Source organism: Lacerta agilis, chromosome 1 (genome assembly GCF_009819535.1).
Source record: "Lacerta agilis isolate rLacAgi1 chromosome 1, rLacAgi1.pri, whole genome shotgun sequence".
Taxonomy (NCBI): domain Eukaryota; kingdom Metazoa; phylum Chordata; class Lepidosauria; order Squamata; family Lacertidae; genus Lacerta; species Lacerta agilis.
The window spans coordinates 61,988,966-62,010,741 of record NC_046312.1 but is presented as its reverse complement, the minus strand read 5'-3'; the positions used below and the strand labels follow the sequence as shown (position 1 = coordinate 62,010,741).

Genomic DNA, 21,776 nt, shown 5'->3' with positions numbered 1-21,776 from the left:
GCGCAGTCTAACTGTGATCAGTGCTGATGCAGATTCAAGACTGCATTTGAAACTAGGAAAGCCAAAGAACAATTTAAAACACTATGTCCACATTAGGTTGTAGAAGAAGTTGATCATCACTGAGTTGATTGGTTTTAGTGTGTGCATCTGTCTGCTGTGTTAATTTTATCCATGTTGAAAGTGTTGCTTTTAAACACAGGACACGTTTTAGAAATCCGCACACACTCCCAAACTGCAACCAGACATAGAACAACCTAGGAAGAGTAGTGCCTTGTGATTTTGTTGAACATTCCTAAAATGATTAGGAACAAGAAGCCAAAATTCTGGGTAACATTATATCTAACACTGGAGTAATAAAACACTTTTGAAGCAATTCTTCTGTCACACGTGAGCAATTTAAGAAATTACAGGTTGACTTGAGTTATGGCAGGCTAACTAGAATGTTGAAATTACGATGCTTAGGCCGTTCTTAAAAACATCAATATATTTCAATATATAATTATCAATTATAATGGTGAATTGTTATTATTAGGTTTCAAGCACCTTGTGCTCTTCATTTAACTACCTTTTGGGAAACATGTGCTAGGAAAAAAAACCCCGAGGTTTTCTTTTGAATTATATTAAGCAGGGCAGTGCTGTCTAATTCATACTGACTCACTGATAGTAATGTAGTTATCTGAGCTTTCAGGCTTTTGTAAGAAGCTTCATAAAAGAACAAATAACTATAACATAATAAGCATGAGAATAAAGAGCCCTCTTGGATCAGACTTAAGGCATATCTAGTCCAGTGTCTTGTTGCATGCAGAGGTCACCCAGATGCGTCTGGGAACCCCTCAAACAGAACATGAAGGCAATAGCTGCTGTTTCTCCCCAGCAACTGTTCTTCATAGGCTTGCTGTCTCTTACAATGATGAGTAGCATACAGCTGTCATGAGCAGTATCCATTGATCTTCTTGGCATCCACAAGTTTGTTCAAATCCCCTTTTTAAATAAGCAGAGGCTATGGCTCTTGAGGCAGTGAATTTCATAGTTTAATTATGCACAGGGTGAAATGTTTCAAAGACAATGCAAATGTAATTAGTAAATGACATTTAATAAATGTGTATCGTCAATACACAAATAAAGACAAGCAGTAATTTACTAAAGCTCTTCAGAAGTTTGTTTTACCAAACCGTGTACCAGTAAGTGAGAAGACATTACTATTTCACCTGTGCTCAGCAAACCTTTGAGTTTTTGAGGGATGGGTTTGTTAGTCTGTTTCACCATCAAAGCTTGTGATTTTGTTTTTCAAAAGTATTTTACCTCAGAAGGCAATTTCAACACTGTTTTATTATTATGCATTTCTCCAGTTTTTATAAATCATCAAAACGGAATGAAATGAAGAAAAATATCAGTTGATTTATTTGGTAGTGTCTTCCAATTCATTTTTATTTTAAATATTTTGGCAAAGGTTGGAAGTCTGTTATCCAGTTTCCTGAAATAGCTCAATAAATCTTTTTAAGTTTTGGTCCAGTCTTTCTTTTATGAAAACAGCCAGGATTGTGTTTGAGCTGTTTCTGGCCTTTATCCAGCACCAGCTAATCACTTGAAACTCTCATAGATTTCAGTGGAAGAGTTAAGCACATTCTTGGCTCTCACCAACAGCAGTAGGACATAGAAGTGCTTACCGTTGGCTGGATCATGCCATCTGTTTTTCAATTGATCCACTCCAAAAGTCTAATTGTTTTCAAATTTTGCCTGAGCAAGATATGCAGTCTGAGTCCTTTCATGTGTTTCTTTCTAAATCCTGCTGTTTTAAAATTCTAAATAGCAGCATTCTCGTGGTCCTTGAAAAGAAAAAAAGTATTTATAAATGAAAAACCCAGGATCATCCTCCAGCACCAACATGAAGTTGATAATTAGTTTAATTACAGGCAGAAAAGTATTTCACAAGATGACCTTCTTTCCTCTTTTTACAAGTATTCTGCTTCCTTTTTATTAAGGAAAAGGAACCCCTTAATTACAATTGTAAATTGCAGAAATAAAGGCAGATGATGTTAGAAGCATTTCCAGGGATGTTTGCTTTAGGTTCTTTGTTTTGGTTCAGTACAAATGATTAAAATTGACTCTTATGTCTCTGTACAAGGTAATATCCACTTCTGAAGAATTTGTTCAAATTCTGGAGATTAGGTTATTTAGTGAATGAAGATTCTACAAAGAAATAGATTTGTGTATTGATGCCTTTAGAAATATTATTTGATGGCAATAAAATGTCCACCGAAATTCCCTTCTGAGTGGAGAAAATGGAGTTTGTTTGCAGTAATTGCATTTTCAAGCATTTACTCTCTCACTTTCCAATATAAGTTAAGCCAATTGAAACCTGTGATTTGGTTTTGCTTAGCAGCAAAGGTACCATGTAAATTGATCTGTGATGCACTTCTAGAAAAGGCTTTGAAAGTTTTGAAAATGAGATGGCATTTTCTTATTAGATTTAGATAGTATGAGAATTCATTTCTATATTTTAGCCTAATGTAATATTAGCCAAAAATGTTCTTTTTCAATTTGCCTTTAATCAGATTCAAGACACCCATTTCTGTTTAGGCCCACTGGTAGTATGAAGGGTGAAATTATTTCCATAGTATACAGTAGTGCAGTCAGTAAAAAAAAAAAAAGTTTTTTAAAAAGGAATAAAGCCGTTTAAAATCACAGTAGGAGACGGAGTACAATTTGTGATCCCTAGTATGTTATAATTTACAAAATTCCAAAAGAAAAACGGATAGGCTCTGTTCAAAACAAAACAAAGCTTGAATCCAAGTCATGAGTGCTGTAGTGTACATCTGAAGATTATGGACATTTAGTCTTTCCTTTTTACCCATGTGGAAGCTGTGGCTGGGTACACTTATTTTTTTCTGCCCCCCACTCCCACCCCAATGAAGTGAATGCAGAAGCTTTTGTGGGCAGCGGAACTCAGAGGACACACATACAGTTGCACCATAGAGTGAGTTTCAATTATCAACAAATATAGCTTGCCAACACTGCCATAATACACACATACAGTACGACCAAATTACACATGGCATTAAATATGTGTTTCAACAACATATTTAACTTTTAAAGACACAGAAAAGCAGATGTTTGGGTCCTGAATCATGATAGGGACTGCTGTGAACGAGGAGGAAGAGTTCGCTACTGCTGCTGCTGCTGTTCCTGTAGGTTTCACACCTCCACATCAATTACTTGTAATCAGAGGCATAGGAAGGTCAGGTGGTACACGGTGTGGAAAATTTATTGTCACCCCCCCATTGATTCCCCCCCCCTGCAAAAATGGTTTTACGTTATTTCATATTTTATTACAAAGGAATAATAACAAGTAATAATAATAAAAAAGCTTTTATTTATATCCCGCCCTCCCTGGCCGAAGTCATACTCAGGGTGGCTAACATCAGATACATAACATTGGTATAAAATCAAACAATAATTAAATTACCTCCTAAAAACACCTCAAAATCAAATTAAAGTCCAATTAGATGGTTTTCCACAGGGTTAGGGTTGGGAACAGTAAGTGCTCCACTGAACTGAAATTTCAGCATTCACGACATAGGAAAACAGCCAAGTAAACAGCTATTTGGGTGGAGGAGGGTCAAGATATTAACCAATATGCATGAAATTTCATATATAGCTATATAATCCCTAGTATAGTAAGATAAGTCCTTTGAAGCAGGCATTTTTTTAAAAAAAGTTTTTTATGAACCGCCCTAGTAGGGCAGTAATTGTTCCTTGATAATTTGTTACCCCCTCCATTATGGAACATGGGGCGGTCCGCCCCCTACGCCCCCCCTTGCTACGCCCCTGCTTGTAATGGAAGGGAATTTTGCATTGGTCCCAATTGAAGCTTCTTCCCATTACAAATAGCAGCATGTATGTAGTTTGGCGCTCAGACAGCACTATTACAGGACTTAATGATGGCAAACCATCTGGGGTTCATTCCCTGGATCGTTCTCCAACTAATATAAGCCGCTACCTGCCAGCAATGTCCTTCTGCTGTCTACATAGGGCAATCAGATTAGATGCATTGTCAAAGTATAAATGAACACAAAGCTAACATTAATAAAGGCAACAACCAGAAACCACTGAGAGTCTCCCAGGACATACTGCTGTTGACCTGAAAGTCACTATTCTTCATCAAAAGTACTTCAAAGGGAGATTCCAGTGTAAAAATGCTGACCTAGAATTTTTCCACCACTTGGTTCCTGTTGAGGCCTAAATATGTACAGTTTTATTTTCCATTTGTAGTTGCTAGGTAGCACAGTTAAGCTAGAAAGATTTTTATCACCAGCTACTGCTAATGCGAATGGTGATTGTGCTTATTATATATTGTCACAGAATGTACCTTTTGCATTTCATTGACATTTGTGCCCACTAGGTGTTTGTCACCTTTATGTCTGCCTGCCTGCCTGTCTGTCTCCAATGAGAATAACATTTTGTGTATCTGATGATGTGAACTATAATCCATGAAAGCTTTTGCCATAATAAATCAGTCTTTATAGTGTCTGATCATAAACAGAAAATGATCTTGAAGGTACTGGTTACAGAAGAAGTGAACAGTGCCGAAGTCCTATAGCTTCATGACTAGGTTCTGTGCAGCTAATTCTAAATTATTCTTGTGCAAATAAGGAATAACTGCCAAAACTGGACCGCGATTTATTCTCCATATTACATTTTTCCTGCCATCTGCCTGCAGACTATTGGCTATTTCAGGATAGTTCAATTTCATGTAAATTTTTCATTGCAATAGATTCAGAATTCAATTTATTGCCAAACAATGAAGATGTATGAAAGTTACAGTAAAATGGTTTACAAAAAGTACAATAGAAATACAGTGTAGCTAGCACCTGAGTTCTTTTTAAAAATCAGCTATATTTTTATTAGAGAATCTTTAATGTTTTCCACAGTTACAAAAGTGAATACAAGCAGTTTAACTCAAGTTGCATACTTCCCACAGATATAAACTTTTGTACTAGATAGGTCAAAATCGACTCTTGTGTACAGGCTGGGCTAGGAATGTATCTGTGATGTATTTATCTTGCTGTAGTAAACATTTTAAAAAATACGCATATCTCAGTCATGAATGTTTTGATGTTTTCAGATATGAGGTGCTAAACAATACAAAACACTGATGACTGTTTTTTTCAGTGCTGCCCCTAGAATTCAAGCAGAATTTTCAACATTATCACACATTTTGAAATCACACAAATTCAGAGGCCTGAGTATTCAAGCGATGAACATTTTAAATAGGTTATATGTAGTCCCACCTATGGCAATGTATGTAAGATGATAAGTAATGGCATGAGAAGGTAGAACAAACGTAATTTGTCTACAATGGACAAATTAACAGGTATTAAAATGATGGCGGTGCCACATCTTAGGTTTGTGTTCTAGACATAACCAGTGGAAATTCAGGCAGTACATTAAAGTTTTCGGCAGAAAAAAATAAATGCATTTATCTTTTGACCTAAGCATCCACATTTAAGAAGGGCTTTGCTATACCAACCCTCGTAAATTGGGGGCTGGTGGTTCCAAACCTTTGTTTACATTATGATGCATGCCAGCTGAGAGACAATTCTTATAATGGATAATGATAGCAAAAAACAAGTGACTTTGGAGTCTACAATATTAAGGTTTTTCTGAAATTGGCCTTAATACCACTCAACTTGCTTTACCCTCTCCACAGTGTGGAGTGTTTTTGTATCTCTTTTAAAATAGAGACCAAAATGTTAAAAATAAAGAACTAAACACTCACTTTCTTATGGCAGCTTAAGCCATCATAAGAAGCCAAACTTCTTATTCAGAAACAGAGTAAACAGTAGCTGTGAAAATCTCTGGAACGGGTAATTGTAATATATAATTCAATATAAGGAAAGTGTAACAACTTAACATTAAAGTGCCCGACGCAAAAGTATAAATAAGGATTATAGAACCTAAATAAGGATTTTCTGAAAATAAAATAAATAAAATTCTGAAAATAAAATAAATAAAATTCAGCAAGGGTTATTCTTTAGCAAGTGTGTTTAAGATTGCAGCCTTAGCAACTGCTATATATTATTAAAGAACCATGATGTAAACAGAAACCAAATAATTGTTGGAACAAAATAATGTTTCACTTATATGGAACATTTCTTACCCCCTCCCTCCTTTTGCTTAATGAAGTTTTTAAAAAAAGGGTACCAATCACAAACAGTTACATTAGAATAATGTTATGGTTGAGACATAAATTTGTAGAAGCAAGTAATTTCATTAACTGCTATGGAAACTTTAAATCCCCCCCCACCATATATAGCCCCCTTTAAAGTCACCTATTCCAGTCGGTGGTACTAAGTTTTCTAAGGAACCTGCCATTAGACAGGCATGTACAGTGATATCCTGGTTTTCGAACGTCTCGGAAGCCTAACGTTTCGGTTTTCGAACACCGAAAACCTGGAAGCAAATGATTCCGTTTTTGAATGCGCCTCAGAAGTTGAACGGCTTCCGCTGCGTGTACATGTTATTTTTTTTAGTTTTCTGCAGACTGCCCTTTGCGCTTCAGTTTTCGAACGTTTTGGAAGTCGAAGAGTCTTCCGGAACAGATTACGTTCGAAAACTGAGGTACCACTCTATACTGTTTTAAGCCACTCATTGGGGAATGGTGAAGGGTGGCATCCAATTTTAGCATCCCTGCGGTAACAGAAGGATCCATCCAGCTATTCCTTTGCATCCTGCAGCTCTCCATTCCCCCCCCCCAATTGATCTGGAGTGTGTCTGAGCAGGTTATGAGGGGGAAGACGGTGCAAGGGAGAGAGGGGATCCGAAAAAGTGGTTCCCAGTCCTTTCCACCAAAGAATGCCACCAGAGGATCACCAATGGATTTCAACTCTCGTTAGTTTGGGAATACACTTATTTAATGTATCCCAGTATTGTGGACTCCAATGGAGATCCATATGTGCTCTCGCCCACTCAGGGATTTAGACTAGGTGGGACTCCCATTACTCTCCCTGCTTGATGGGTTTATGGCTCAACCCTGGCATTATTGTAACGTAGTTTTTTGTGTTTAATGTTTCTTAGACTTGGTTTTCCATTGCCAGCATGGAAGGAACCCTAATGCATGAGTTTCAGAGGAGAAGGTAGCAGTCTGAACCTGCTGTGTGGCTCGATCAGCAAGCGTGAGTATTAACGCTAGAGCTGTCAGGCCTTGTGAAAATTAATGAAGCCTGACGGTTACAGAGTGAAAGGTCAGAGGCAGAGCTTGCTCTTACGTAACATTTGTGTTTTGTTGTGTCTAACAACATTTTCAACAAAGGAGAGCTTTTATGTGTGAGCCTTAGATTTATCGCAGGACTCCGTAGGTCTCGGCCTTTGCTTTTCCCTGTGCTGTAGCCTGGTGTTTTCCTTGCATAAAACCAAAACAGTTTGGCTGTTCGCTCTTCTGTCTGCCTTGATGGATTTTCCATATGCTTCTTGAATGTCCTTTCAGCCTCTGCTTAATTCACTTTTGAAGGATTTTTTTTGTGAAGGGTAAAATTTGTGATTAAAATGTAGTGCTTATGAGATTTCCCCCCCCCCTTACAAATATTTGTGCATTAGTTTTGAGGAATGCTTGTTGTTTCGCACCACTCTCCCTCTCTGTGTGTATACAAAGTTAGCATCTCGTCCCTGTTGTGCTGCTAAAGATTCTTCTCTTGGATTATGAAAGAAAGGTGATAATTATATTTGGACAGTTTGGCTAATATAGTTGTTGATTTGGCAAAGTAGTTTGAGAGGTGGATCTTGTTACATGTTAGAATCGTTGACTGCGTTCATCGTAAAATATATTAAGAGCTACAGATCTTGACAAGAAAGCAGCAGGAACAAGTCACAGTACTTTGGTTAAAGAGAATAAATGTTCCATTGCTAGCAGTTGCTGTAATGCACATATGGAGCTGTTGTTGAGAGCAATATCGATGTGCACAAAGGGAGGGTTGACTTTTTAATGGAAATGAATCTGTGGCAATTGGTTCTTGGAAACCTGTGAGCTCATCTTTTTTCTACAGGCTTTTCTGTTTTGTTTTGTTTTTAAGTTACCTGTATTATCATAATCACTTCTGTTGCTTATTTATTCCACCTGCAAATAATAATTAATTGTTTTTTGGTTATTGGAAATCTTAGCCCTAGTTTACAGACAATGATGGTGGCAGAATTTCCTGCATTTTAATACAGTGGTACCTCGCTAGACGAATGCCTCGCTAGACGAAAAACTCGCTAGACGAAAGGCATTCGCTAGCGAAAGGCTGTCTCGCAAGACGAATTTTCCTATGGGCTTGCCTTGTAAGACGAAAAAATTTCCGATTTCCCCCCCCCCCCGTCAAACCGCTATTCCCCTGTTGGTGCTTCGCAAGACGAAAAATTCGCTATACAACAGCACTCGCAGAACGAATTAATTTCGTCTTGCGAGGCACCACTGTACCTTTCACTATCTGCTTTACCAAGGAGGAAGTGGTTCCTTCTATGAAAATGCAAAAGCATGAGCCAAGGATATTCACCAGTAGGAAATTTGACAATATTGTCATATGTTTGAATCAGCTTAGTCAGTTATCTGAGTGAGGTACTCTGTTGAGCAATAGTTCGGACATTGGCATTACAGCAGGCTGAGGAGTAAAACCCTATCCTCAAAAATATTATATATGTATTTTTTGTTATTTTTTTTAAAAAAATGCTTAATATTACATTGAGTGCCTGATAATTGAAAACAAAAACATGTCCCTGACAAACATAACAAAACACCTTGGGGGGGGGGTCTCAAAGATATTTACATAAATAATTGGGGGTGGGGCCCTTTCATACATTTTTAAGTATGATCTGTATCCATGATTGCTGTCTGCTTTGGTTTGATCCTGGACTGTTTATATCTTTTTTTTACCTGCTGTCAACTACTTGCTCAAAAGCTTGAATGAATGTTTGAAAAGCCTCACATTCTCAGGGAATATGATAGCACTAGATGTGTAACAGCACTAGATGTGCTCTGTGACCTTTCTGGAATTAGTAAGATAATGTACAAGATTTCCATAATCAAGGATGCCTCAAGTAACTAATAGAGACCAAGGTCTTCAAAACATAACAGGCGATATCCATTTTTTTTATAGTAGACCCACTGAAATCAGTGTTATTAAGCAATTTGAGGCTGCTGGTTTCAAGGGGACTACTGTGAGTAGGACTTAATTGGAAATCACTCTAGGGCAAAGGTCCCTAAACACCAGTGGTCTACGAGCTTCATTCATGTGGTCCATGGTGCAAATACACAATTTGAATACAGCGTTTATCACATGGCCTTATGCTACAGCAGACAAGAACAATCACCCAGTGGTAAATAAAGACACTCAGCAATGCTCAAGTGAGTGGGAGCGATTTGGGGAACCACTGCCCTGGGAAATGATCCTCATAACATGTCCACTATGTTGCCATAGTGGTTGTAAAAGCAGGTTGTGTGTTTATACCCTTTAACCACCCCCTAAATAAATTCACACATGACTCAGATATTTGGTTTGGTTTTTGGCAGAATTTAGGCCACAACTTTATTGATTACAATCAAGTGAGTGGTTGCATAGGCTCTGGTTCGACTAGCTCCTTGCACCTTTGCAGGCAGCACTGACCCAGAGCTCTATCGTAGGTCAGTCAAAGGTGAACACCAGGGACAGCGGAAGGCGGGAACCCCGCCAGTCTGCCACCCTGATGTCCTGTGGACTCGGGCACAACTCCACTCATGGTTGGCCAAAACATTGAGTCCCTGGATTCCTTGACCAAAATACCTTTCACATAGGGATGTTGAGACCCTTCTGCCACCCCATCACTTGAACCAGAGCCTGTACGCAACCTTACAAGTTGTGACGATTTGCTATGCGGCAGGCCCTAAATATAGGGAGAGGTGGATGGGTGTTCTGATGCACTAGCCCAAAGAGGAAGCTCAGGTGCATAGGCTTAAATAGGTTCCTCGATGTCCTTTTCTTGCGTCCCATTGGTCAGATTGCTCCCAGCATCGAGGGACCTACCAATAGGGTGTTGTGGCTTGTCCAGATATTCCCACCCACAACACAGGGTTTGGTTGCCAGGTCGCACCGCAACGCATGCCCTCTTTGAGGCTGGACCCAATTTATAAAACATTTCTTCCAAAAATATTAGTAGACAAAGCTTATTGCCAGGGGCACAGGGGGGCATGCAAGGTGAAATAGCTCAAGGTTTAGAGATCATCTTTCCCGATAAAATAAAATAATATACAAATATTTCCTCTCTTGTACCCCCCCCCACTGACTCCCTCAATTCACTATCTACAGACTCACAGATTTGCACCCCATTCATTCATCATTGCTCTGATATTCATGATTCTGCTGTCTCCCATCACTGCAAGAAATATCATGTGCTCTTTTCTCCCCTCTCAGAATGTATTATTATGACTTAGGACACAACACTCTATGTGTGTGCGTTTGGCTCTTTTGACATGTTCTGTTCACAGCTTTCCCCCCCTTTTTATTAGGTTTTAAAAAAATAATTTTATACATATAAAACATAACCTTTTCAAACATTCAAATAGAAGGTTCTTTTGAACCTTCGGACCTCCTTCCCTCCCTCCATGGACTCCATATTTAAATTTAAATTTGCCACATCTTTTACCATTATCTATCTACCATAATTATCATAAATAAATCCACATTGTAGTGCCCTTACATCCCTACCAAAGATTTTAACTGTTTACTGTGGTCTTTTAAATAAATGACAAATTTACTCCAATCTTTAGTAAATACAGTACTCGATCTTCCTGGTTTCGGATCTTCCCTGTCAGTTTCTCCATTTCCGCATACTCCATCAGTTTCATCTGCCATTCTTCTTCTGTTGGTACTTTTTTCTTGAGTCACTTGGCCACACTCATTGCAGGCCCTGATGGGATGGATCTAAAATATAAGCACAAGTTGGAGAACTGCAGCTAGTTTCAAATCAACTCAAAACATGATTCTGTGTTGAGATTCCTGCATTGCAGAGGGTTGGACCAGATGACGCTTGAGGTCCCTTCCAACTCTATAATTATTTGATTCTAACAAAAAGTCTTAGGAGGTGGCAGAGGCCCCCAATACTTTCTGCCTCTGCTCAGGGGCACTCAAGTTTGTTTCTGCCTGCCTAAGAGTTTATTGGAAACTCCTGGAACAGGCAGGCATTTAGACAGATGCATGATTTCAGAGGTGAAACTGCAGAGCGCTGGGTCATCATTCCAAAGGATGGAACATTGCCGTAGTGCCATACTTTGTGACTGAGTCATGGAACTCATCGGTGTATCATCCTGCTTTCTAGTGGGTCTTTTCTTTCTCCTCATTATGGCAGTACTTCATCAAAGTGAAGGTATAGAAGTTGCCTGGGGCACTGGGAACTGCAGGGACTAAAGCTGAGGCCACAAGGAGTGTGTGCTGCCCAGTTATAGGTTATCAACATAGACTGTATCCATGTGGGTGTTTACTGATACCCTCAACTGATAATCATATTTTCAGTCTTAAATGCTAATCCTTGGATAATTTTAGTTTTCAAGCATTTGACATTTGACACGTGGAAACCTATACACATAATACATGCAAACCTGAAATGGTCTTCATTTTTCACATTAACTATGATTGCCACCAGTCAGTCACCCTCGTACTATTATTCTGTTCTTCCAGATTTCAATATGGTAATAAGTTCCACTAAAATAGCTGGAATTTACTTTGTTTAGGATTGTAGCACATAACTCTTGTTTATCAGATTCTATATGTCATTCATTTTTCGGTACAATTTGCTTTTACATACATCGAAACAAAAGCTATGTATATTTACATTTTTTATGATAAATGTCTTCCTTAGTATTATACCCACAGCTGATTTACTTTTCGTTAGCTCAATCTTTAATTGATCTCTAAATTGATTGTCACTAAAAATGTGCGAGAACAACACTGTACCTTAAGAAACCAGTTTTAACTGCAGTGCGCAGAGGTAGTTGAAATGGTTTTTTTACCTGGTGAATGCAACCCCTTGTCAATACGAAGTCAGCCTTGTAAAAGCACATTCGTGCCAACAAGGTTGCATACCAGCTTATTTTGTAAATGAATCAGAGAATGAACTTACCCTATTCTGACCTCTTTCAGTTACAGGAGTTGTTGATATGAATGTGATCCATATATTCTGTAATTTGATTGCCTGCACTTTGTTCTTGTAACTAGCGCTAGAGGCATGAAAAAGGAGTAAAGCTCAATGAACAAAGCCTTCTTTCAACCCCGCCCCCACTCCAATTTTTAAAAGAGCTGGCTTTGGAAAGAAGTATATTGGTTGTTTGACTATTTCTTCTTTAATAAACAAGAAGCACTTTTTTCTGTTTCCTTTACTAGAAAAAGAAATTGTGAAACTAGAGTGTCAAGTCAGTTCTTCCTTCCAGGCCCACTTAAGCATTTAGAACATACAAAGTCCCATGAATTATTACAGGCAGAATGAAGTTCCTTCAACAACACTGACTTATAAAAATGTTATATGGAAAAACTTGAGAGAGACATTGTACTACCTTTGAAAATCTTTAATAAAAATAATTATTAAAATTAAAGAATCATGAGGAGAATACAGTGGGTTGGATCCAGAGCTGTGCCTAGCAGAGCTCCACTGGTGCTGGAGGGAGGGGGCAAGGATACAAACACTGCCAATTTCTCCTCCCCCTGAAGCCACTGCTTTCTCCAGAAAAGCAGGTCAAGAGGGTTGGAGGACCCTTTAAACAGAAAGAATAATATAGGGGAAATGTGTTTCATGGTTTCTAATAAAGTTCACATGAGAGATGTGACTGAAATATGCTTACAGTATATTTCTTTCAGTCTTGTGGAAATGGACATACAACTAGATCCCTAGTGAGTGAAAACAATAGAACACACACCGATCCACCCACTGGCCATGTTAATTAATCGTCCTGTTTGCCATTCTGTATGGCCATGGCCACAGTCTCTAGTGGGAAAACATGCAACAGAGTGGAAGATATTCCCTCTTTTACTATTCCTCAATCCAGTGAAGAATCTTATGCATGTCTTCTCAGAAGTCAGTCCTATGAATAGTTCCTGCTCTCAGGGAATTATGCATAGCATTGCAGCCTAAGTAGTTTAGGCACATCAAGTTATCAAGAGGATCATTTTCTTAGACTTTGAATACATGCATCTATACACACATACACATGCATTTTCTTGGTGTATTTTACATAAGCGATAATATATGATTGCACAGAATAGCAGTAATAGCTTTTGTTTCTCACAGGAATGCAGATATGTCCGTTGTGTCCTTAAGTGTGCATTAAAACAAAAATACAAAACCTGGGCACAGGTATGCTTATTAAATGCTTTTTTGTTGTTTCAGGAAATTTGCCATATGAATATAAAATAGTGATTGCTGGGAATCATGAACTGACATTTGATAAAGAATTCATGGCAGACCTTGTTAAACAGGATTACTACCGCTTTCCCTCTGTGTCCAAATTGAAACCAGAGGACTTTGACAATGTTCAGTCACTTCTGACAAACAGTATTTACTTGCAAGACTCTGAAGTAACAGTCAAAGGATTCCGAATATATGGTGCCCCTTGGTAAGTCACAGTTTAAACTTTCTTTGCTTGTGTGTGTAATTAGTTCAGCAATATGCAAAAAATCTGTTGTTTCCGCTGGAAAAGTGTTGAAAAAAGGTGTACAATAGTTGTTCCTATGATCTTCTCAATATTTGCTTGTTGGCTTGCTTTCTTGTTTTATTTTATAAATTATTAGTACTCCAGATTTATATGACAAATGCTAGAATAATTTGTATTTGATACGGGAAAGTTATCAACATTATTGTGTTTTGGTTTTAGTATTTTTAGCAGACAATTTTCAGACTTTGGATCCTAAAATTCTAGTTTTCTATATCTTTAGATTGATAGTCCAAGATTTTGAGGAGAGAGTAATACATTGGTATTATGAAGGAAATGGCTGAATTGTGTAAATCAGCTTAAGGCCAGCATGCTATGGTGGGATATAAAACTAAAATAAAATCAGACGAAGCATGAGCAACTATAAAAACAGGGAAAGTCTTGTTTTAGTGACTATAGTAAAGACTGTATTTGTTTGACACTGAGTAAATGAAGTTAGAAAAGGAGCACTGCTGTTTATACCAACTCTGCAAATTGTTTCTGTAAAACTACCCCAAAGCCACCTGGTATAGTGGGATGCTTTCTGAAAGAGACTGATATTGAAGGCTATTGTATGCCTGCCTGTTCTCCCAACACTTTTGTGGGTAATTTGCTGATTAGATACTGCATGTTTTTGAGATCTTTGTTCCACCATCTATGTCTCTGCTGATTATAACTGAAGTCTTCCTCATTTAACTGAATGTGAACTAAAATCAAATCCTTTCTTCCTTGGGCAGAGCAGAGAGTAGGAAGTTGGGGTGCCATAAGAGCCAGTGCAGATCTCTGCAGAGGACAGAGTGGGGCTGTTTGAGGCTAATGGCACCATTATATACAGAGGGAACCCAGACTAGCATTTGGCAGTGGCTCAGATATTATTTACACACCATATATTGTTTTTCTTGATATTAGCATGTTTCCATGGCCAAGTACTGTGTCTGACCCAATTCCCTATGTCATCTCTTCCCTGCACAAAGTATATACCCATCAACTTAGTATTCTCACATACTTTGTGTGGAGCATGTTCTATGCTTAAATTTTGTTTTCCCTGTTAGAAGGTAGCATTTGAATAAAGCAAGTTGCCTTTGCTCATTTTCTACAGTTCTTATATTTCTTCCTCCTTCATCAGTCATATGGATTGTCTGAACCTTTCTTTGTAACTGGTTATGAGGAGGCCATCAACTAGTGAAGGACCAGAAAAATGTCATGCACTGGCCATACAACCCACGGGTGTACTAGTTGCCAACTACTTGTGTACAGTGGTACATCGGTTTATGCACTTAATCCTTTCCGGAAATCCGTTCTTAAACTGAAACCATTCTTAAACTGAGGTGCGCTTTCCCTAATGAGACCTCCCGCCGCCGGTACCCTTCCATTGATTCCGTTCTTAGACCGGGGTAAAATTTGCAAACCAGGACACTACTTACGGTTTTGCGTAAACTATTGTAAACCGAATAGTTCGTAAACAAGGCTGTTCTTTAACCAAGGTATCTCTCTCTCTCTCTCTCTCTCTCTCTCTCTCTCTCTCTCTCTCTGTGTGTGTGTGTGTGTGTCCTACCTAAATTTAGGTGGGATTCGTTTTTAAATGCAAGCCTGGAGTTTCACATTCCCTTACATACTTCCTGTTTGGGGCACTGAACCAAGTGAAAAATTTGATGGCAACCTGTTTGAATATTACATTTCTTTTATATTCTGCATGCATGAAATTAACACCTTAAGTTAAAAAATCTTAAGTGACAGAAAATTGGGAAATATGTTTCCTAATCGGAGACTGTCAGCATTGGAAATGGCCTCAGAATGACCTTCTTTCAACAGAACTCTTAACTCTGTCTCATAATGGATTCTACCCATTCATATTTGGATTACCTAGAGCAAAACCTTTAAGTGGCAGGGATTCCACTGCAGAAAGCAACTGTTTTGTGATTTTGGGGCTATATTGACCTGCTGGAAAGTTGCTCACCACTGCATTACAGTAGTAGATGGAACTAGACCAGAAGTGGGGACACATTTTCATGTGTACACAAACAGTAAAAGGAAGCAGATACATATATTTAGTAAAACCAGTTGAGCCTTGTCTTCTGTTTTCTCTATAGACTCCATTTTCTCCCACAGGATGAAGATTTCCCTCCCATGCTCTTAATTTGGGTTGAACTTATTTGTGTATAACTATTATGAATTGCAGTAAATTTATGTTCAGAGCAACTGGTGGTAGGGAATTTGAGAAGTGATTTTTAATTCATGTTGTCCTATAGGTTAAGGAGACTGGTGAGCATGTTTGGGAAATGGTTTGGGCTGAGACTCTCATGGCAGCTTTCAGTTCTTTTAGGTCAGTTCTAGGGCAAAAATGAAATCCAGATTTAACATCCAAACAATCTCTCTATGACTCAAGCCGAAAAGGGAAACAAAGACATGAGATGCAGAATAGCACTGGGCAATATATCAATATATCACCCAGGACTGGTATGGGGGGAAGAGACCACGATGACAGCTTCACTCAGCAGTACATCGCTGGTGAAACCATCATCGCTCTTGAGTCCCTCTGCCTCCAGCACCCAGCGTACTGAGGAAGAAACAAACCAGTCGGGAGCTGGAGGCAGAGGAACTTAAGAAGTGGCAGTTTCACCAGCGATATACCTCTGGTGAAACTGCCATTGCACTCTACCCTGGCAGAGGGAGAAACAAGCCGTTACAGCTTGTTCCTCCCTCTGCTCGCAGGAGCCAGCGGCGGTATGGGGGCTCCATTAAAGTGCTCCCCCTCCCCTGCTGAGAGAGCCTGTCCCCGACCCTAGGCAACTACTTATTGCTAAATCATAGAATCATAGAGTTGGAAGAGACCACAAGGGCCATGTAGTCCAACCCCCTGCCAAGCAGGAAACACCATCAAAGCATTCCTGACAGATGGCTGTCAAGCCTCCGCTTAAAGACCTCCAAAGAAGGAGACTCCACCACACTCCTTGGCAGCAAATTTCACTGTCGAACAGCTCTTACTGTCACGAAGTTCTTCCTAATGTTACTGTCACGAAGTTCTTCGTAATGTTTAGGTGGAATCTTCTTTCCCCAACTCCCCCAAATATTGATCCCCAACTTTGTTTGTCAGAATTAAATTCTTGACCATGTTTTTTTTTTTTAAAGAAGAAATTGTACCAAACTTAAAGGCCAGGATTCACCTGTTTTTATGAGCAACTAGTGTACCCAGAAGAAGTTTAATCCAACCTGTTCTAGGGCATCCACTCAGCTCAAGTAAACCCCTTATACAACCAGGTTGCTAGTGTTTACCTTTAAAGACCTAAATGACTTGGAACCAAATACAATCATAGAATCATAGAGTTGGAAGAGACCACAAGGGCCATCCAGTCCAACCCCCTGCCAAGCAGGAAACACCATCAAAGCAATGAAGAATGCCTCCTCCCATAAATAGCGTGCTCATGTATTAGGATTTTCAGATGAGGCCCTTCTCTTGAGTTGGTGATATCCTCCCCAGGACATCCGACTGGTGCTGACAGGCCAGTCTTTTCGGTGCTAGGTCAAAATATTGTTATTTGCTCAAGCACTTTGAACTGGCTTTATTGTCTGTCTAAACTTTTTAGTTTTGTAAGTTGTGACTTGCCAGTATTATTGTTAACAGCAGTGTTTCTCAAGCATCTGAAGATCTTGTGTGTGTCTAAAAACATGTACAATGTAAGTAAAAAATTAATAGTCACACAATTAAATTTAAAAATTCAAATAAAATCAGGGGAGCTAGGTTTGAAAGGGGCATTTTTATGTTAGCTACAAAAGGGGCATGAGTTTAACATGTTGAGAAATACTGGTTAAGAGTCTTGCTTTTATTATACAGTGGTGCCCCGCTAGATGAAAATAATTCGTTCTGCGAAAATTTTCGTCTAGCGGTTTTTTCGTCTAGCGAAGCGGCAATGACAGCCGCGCTCCGCTAAACGGAAAAAAAGACGAAAATTTTTCGTCTTGCGAGGCAGCCCCATAGACTTTTTCGTCTAGTGGGGCAGCCTTCCGCAAGACGAATGCCTTCGTCTAGCGAGTTTTTCGTCTAGCGAGGCATTCGTCTTGCGGGGCACCACTGTACTTGATTGTGGAAATCACCAGGATGAAAGGAAGCTCAGAAGTATTAAAAATAAATAAATTTGTATATGGATGGATGTACATACCCATGGCTTTCTTTGGGAAAGTTTTGTATTGAACAGACTTACAATATTATACACATGCACAGATTTCATACTGGATCAGACAAAACCTGATGCTGAGCGTGAGAGTTTATAACAGATTTTTTTTCTAAAGTTTTTTTTTAATGTGCACCTATGTTGCACTTATACGGATATCTTGAATCTTATTGTGGAGGAGGTTATGCAGCTGCAGTGGCTGAAAAGATTATTGGGCCCTAAAATGAGACATGCTGACAAGTTCATTTGGAATTTGGGGGTGGGGTCCTCATTCATTGGTATAGTTAGTGGTTTTCATTTCATGAGAGGGATCAAACCAAGAATAACAGCTGCAGCTCTTAGAGTTTTTAGCCTGTCAAGAGGTTTCTAAAGAGTAATTGCCATCAAATTGGGAAAACTGAATATAACCCATATATTTAGAAAATGTAAATTGCCAACTCAGTGCAGCTATAGCAAAGAAATATCAGTCTGTATTCATTACAGGTGATTTCTCATGGTACATCTGAAAGCTTTTTACAGACCTAAGAGAATTCAAGTAGTGCCTCCTAACTTACAATTTAATAGAATGTGTATGTGGAAAATAACTTACAAAACACAGGAGCATTCATGTGTGTTTGCAATTGGAGTGAGCAGCGGTGCATATTTATAGTCTCTAGTGTGTAGAAAATTTGAGCTTTGTCTGATGGGCCTGGTAGTATTTAAAGCCATTAGATGCAGAGTTTCATTTCTGAAAATGAAAATATAGCCACTGAAAAAAAGTAAGAATCTCTATAGAGTTGATACATGGCCTGATTTTTCCCTGCCCTCTTTAATTTATGTTTACTTTTTTATTTTTAAAATTTATAAACCACCCTTTATCCAAAAATGGATTTCAGAGTGGTACACAGAAACCTTTTCAATTACAAAATATTCCAACACAAGCCAACGTAGTTTGGACTAGATGACCCTCAGGGTCCCTTTCCACTCTATGTCTATGAGTCTATAGAATTAAGGGGGGGAATTAAACTAGTTAAAAGTACCATAATTTAAAATGACTGGGCAAATTAATATTTTTTCCTTGGCATCAGAAAGAATACAGTTATAGAATCAAGAGGTGACATTTTAATGTGATTATGTCTATACATGCACATTGATTTAGGATAGACTACATGTGATTTTAAGCTGCTCATCTATACTGTGAAGTGCTAAGGGGTTTTGTAGTGAGAAGTGATACTAGAACCTCTGACTGTGTTTAGTTGTGCTGGACACGTCTCAAAGACAGGCAGGGTAGGCAGAAGGAACTAGAAGAGTATTGAATCTCCCCAAAGTGAAATACCACTTCTTTGGCATATAAACACAACAAATCACAGTCAATTCAACACTCATTCCAAACCCAGCAGAAAAGAATCAAGGAATAAAACAAATGTGTGCAATAGGAAGCGAGAGATTTAGCACACCAAAATTTAACATGTATAAACTACTCTTCCAATGTCCATATTCAATGTGTGGTCCTCCCTCAAGCATGTAATGCATGAAGGTAACTGTGGTGTCATCAAATTCTCAGTTTTTAAAACTGGAACCCCCCCCCCCAAATGAAATTCTCCCACCTTCTTCAGGGGTAATTTATATCACATTCCCCACCCCAGTGACTGAAACGTGGTCAGACAAATGTTTCAGATCAGCACCACCTAAAAGCAAGCTGCAATGCAGCAAAACCTCATGGGAGATTATTCAAAATCCAAAGGCACCTCATCTGAAAAGGCCCTAGCTCAAGAGGTCAGCAACCTTTTTCAGCCATGGGCCGGTGCACCGTCCCTCAGACCATGTGGTGGGCCATACTGTATATTTTTTGGGAGGGGGGGGGAATGAACAAATTCCTGTGCCCCACAAATAACCCAGAGATGCATTTTAAATAAAAGCACACATTCTACTCATGTAAAATGACGCTGGTTCCCAGACTGTCTGCAGGCCGGATTAAGAAGGCGATTGGGCCGCATCTGGCCCCCGGGCCTTAGGTTGCCTACCCCTGCCCTAGCTGAATGACCTGAGGGGCCACAGAAGGAAAACAGCCTTCTTGTGTGGCGAGGGGAAATTCTTGAGATTTAGTCTGGTCCCAGGACATGTTGACTTGAGAGTGGAAAGAAGTTAGTAACCAGTATAGCTGAGTCAATAGTATCCATTGTAGCTCAGTAGTGATTAGTGAAATACAATCTTACCTTTTGGCTCTGAACAAAACCTACATTTTGAACCAGCAGAAGCTTTTGTGTTGTTTGCAGGTGCAGCAAGACTTCACATAAATTACATGCAATGAGCTACTTTGGCACACCAAACACGGTACTTTTGGGGCTTGTTGGATCCCTCTGGTGTACATTTTACTGTTCTGTGGCTCTTGACAATGCAAGCACTCTTTTCTATGAGTGTTTTATATCTATCTATCATCTATCTATCTATCATCTATCTTTGGACGCGGGTGGCACTGTGGTCTAAACCGCTGAGCCTAGGGCTTGCCGATCGGAAGGTCGACGGTTCGAATCCCCAACACGGGGTGAGCTCCCATTGTTCAGTCCCTGCTCCTGCCCACCTAGCAGTTCGAAAACACGTCAAAGTGCAAGTGGATAAATAAGTACCGCTCCGACGGGAAGGTAAACGGCGTTTCCGTGTGCTGCTCTGGTTTTGCCAGAAGCGGCTTAGTCATGCAGGCCACATGACCCGGAAAAACTGTCTGCAGACAAACGCTGGCTCCCTCTGCCTTTAGAGTGAGATGAGTGCTGCAATCCCAGAATCGTTCGCCACTGGACTTAACTGTCAGGGGTACCTTTACCTTTTTATCTGTCTATCTATCTATCTAATCTATCTTTAATCCTGTGGAAATATGCTGATCTTGTAACAATCTATTAAATCATTCACACTTTGTGCATGTGCTCTCTCGCTCTAATGCAGATATTGTGATCTTACCCACATCTTACTGAGGGGATAAGTTGTATATGCCGTAATAAATAATTATAATAGCGAGCAATGCTACTAAGAGGTGTGGTCTGGGGGGGGGGGAGAGTCTCAGGAACAACTGAAGGGCTATAAGTTCTCCACCCCTGCTTTGTAACGTGGTCTAAAATAGTTGATTTCATTCAGTCATTTGTCATAATTCTGCATACTGTTTCTTGCCCTAGGAGCTGATGGAGGTTCTGCTTTTTTCTACTGCATTTACAATTATATTTTAGTCCAAATAGCCATGAAGTTGTTACTGCTTTCCATTCCTTTTTATACTTTTCCCTTTACACTGTCAGTAAACCATCAGATTTTTTTCCCTTTCCAATTATAAGTTGTGTAATGCATCATGGATTTTGCTGACAGTCTTCATGTTCTTGAAATAGCAAGCAAATTAACAGCAGATATTGAGTTGGTAGAATTAGAAAAAACCAATTGGCAACTCACATGATAGGCTTCAGATATAGTGATGTGGAGAATTGGGTCTCATTTCTTTTATTTTCATAGTCTTATTTGGTAATTAACCGAGGCCTTTTAAAAAAGGAACAGAAACCACCATGTTCAGCAATAAAGTTTTACATGCCTGTTAGTACTGGGGGAAGAAAATAATATTGGTTCTGTGCAACTCTGTCAGGAACTCTGGCATTCTTTAGTAGAAATCAGCAGTTTAGGGGGGGGAATATTGGGAAGAATAAGGTCTTGTGTCTCGGTGTTAAACAAATACACATATACTACATAACATAACATAGTTATGTTTTAAAGGCACAGGCTCTTATTTCATTTTTCTTGGCATTTGTCCTTCAGCCGTCTCATTATAAAATTGAAGAATGTTATTCCCTCAGGTCTAAAATTACTAGGGTTTGTTGACGTTTTTTTCCTCTCTGGGAATGTCACTGACTCCTTTTAAATCTTGCTGAGATCAGTTGACTTGAAATTCAACAGTCCTTCTGTTTATT

General features: G+C 39.2%; 1 protein-coding gene across 4 annotated transcripts in view; it reads left to right on the top strand.

Moving 5' to 3' along the window:
* Window positions 1-21,776, top strand: part of MPPED2 (metallophosphoesterase domain containing 2) — a 128,644-nt gene that overhangs the window by 60,774 nt on the left and 46,094 nt on the right. For all 4 annotated transcript variants that reach the window (XM_033151243.1, XM_033151270.1, XM_033151261.1 and 1 more), the window contains exon 4: window positions 13,387-13,612. In XM_033151243.1, coding sequence (XP_033007134.1) covers window positions 13,387-13,612 — 226 coding nt within the window. The remainder of the gene's footprint in view (window positions 1-13,386; window positions 13,613-21,776) is intronic.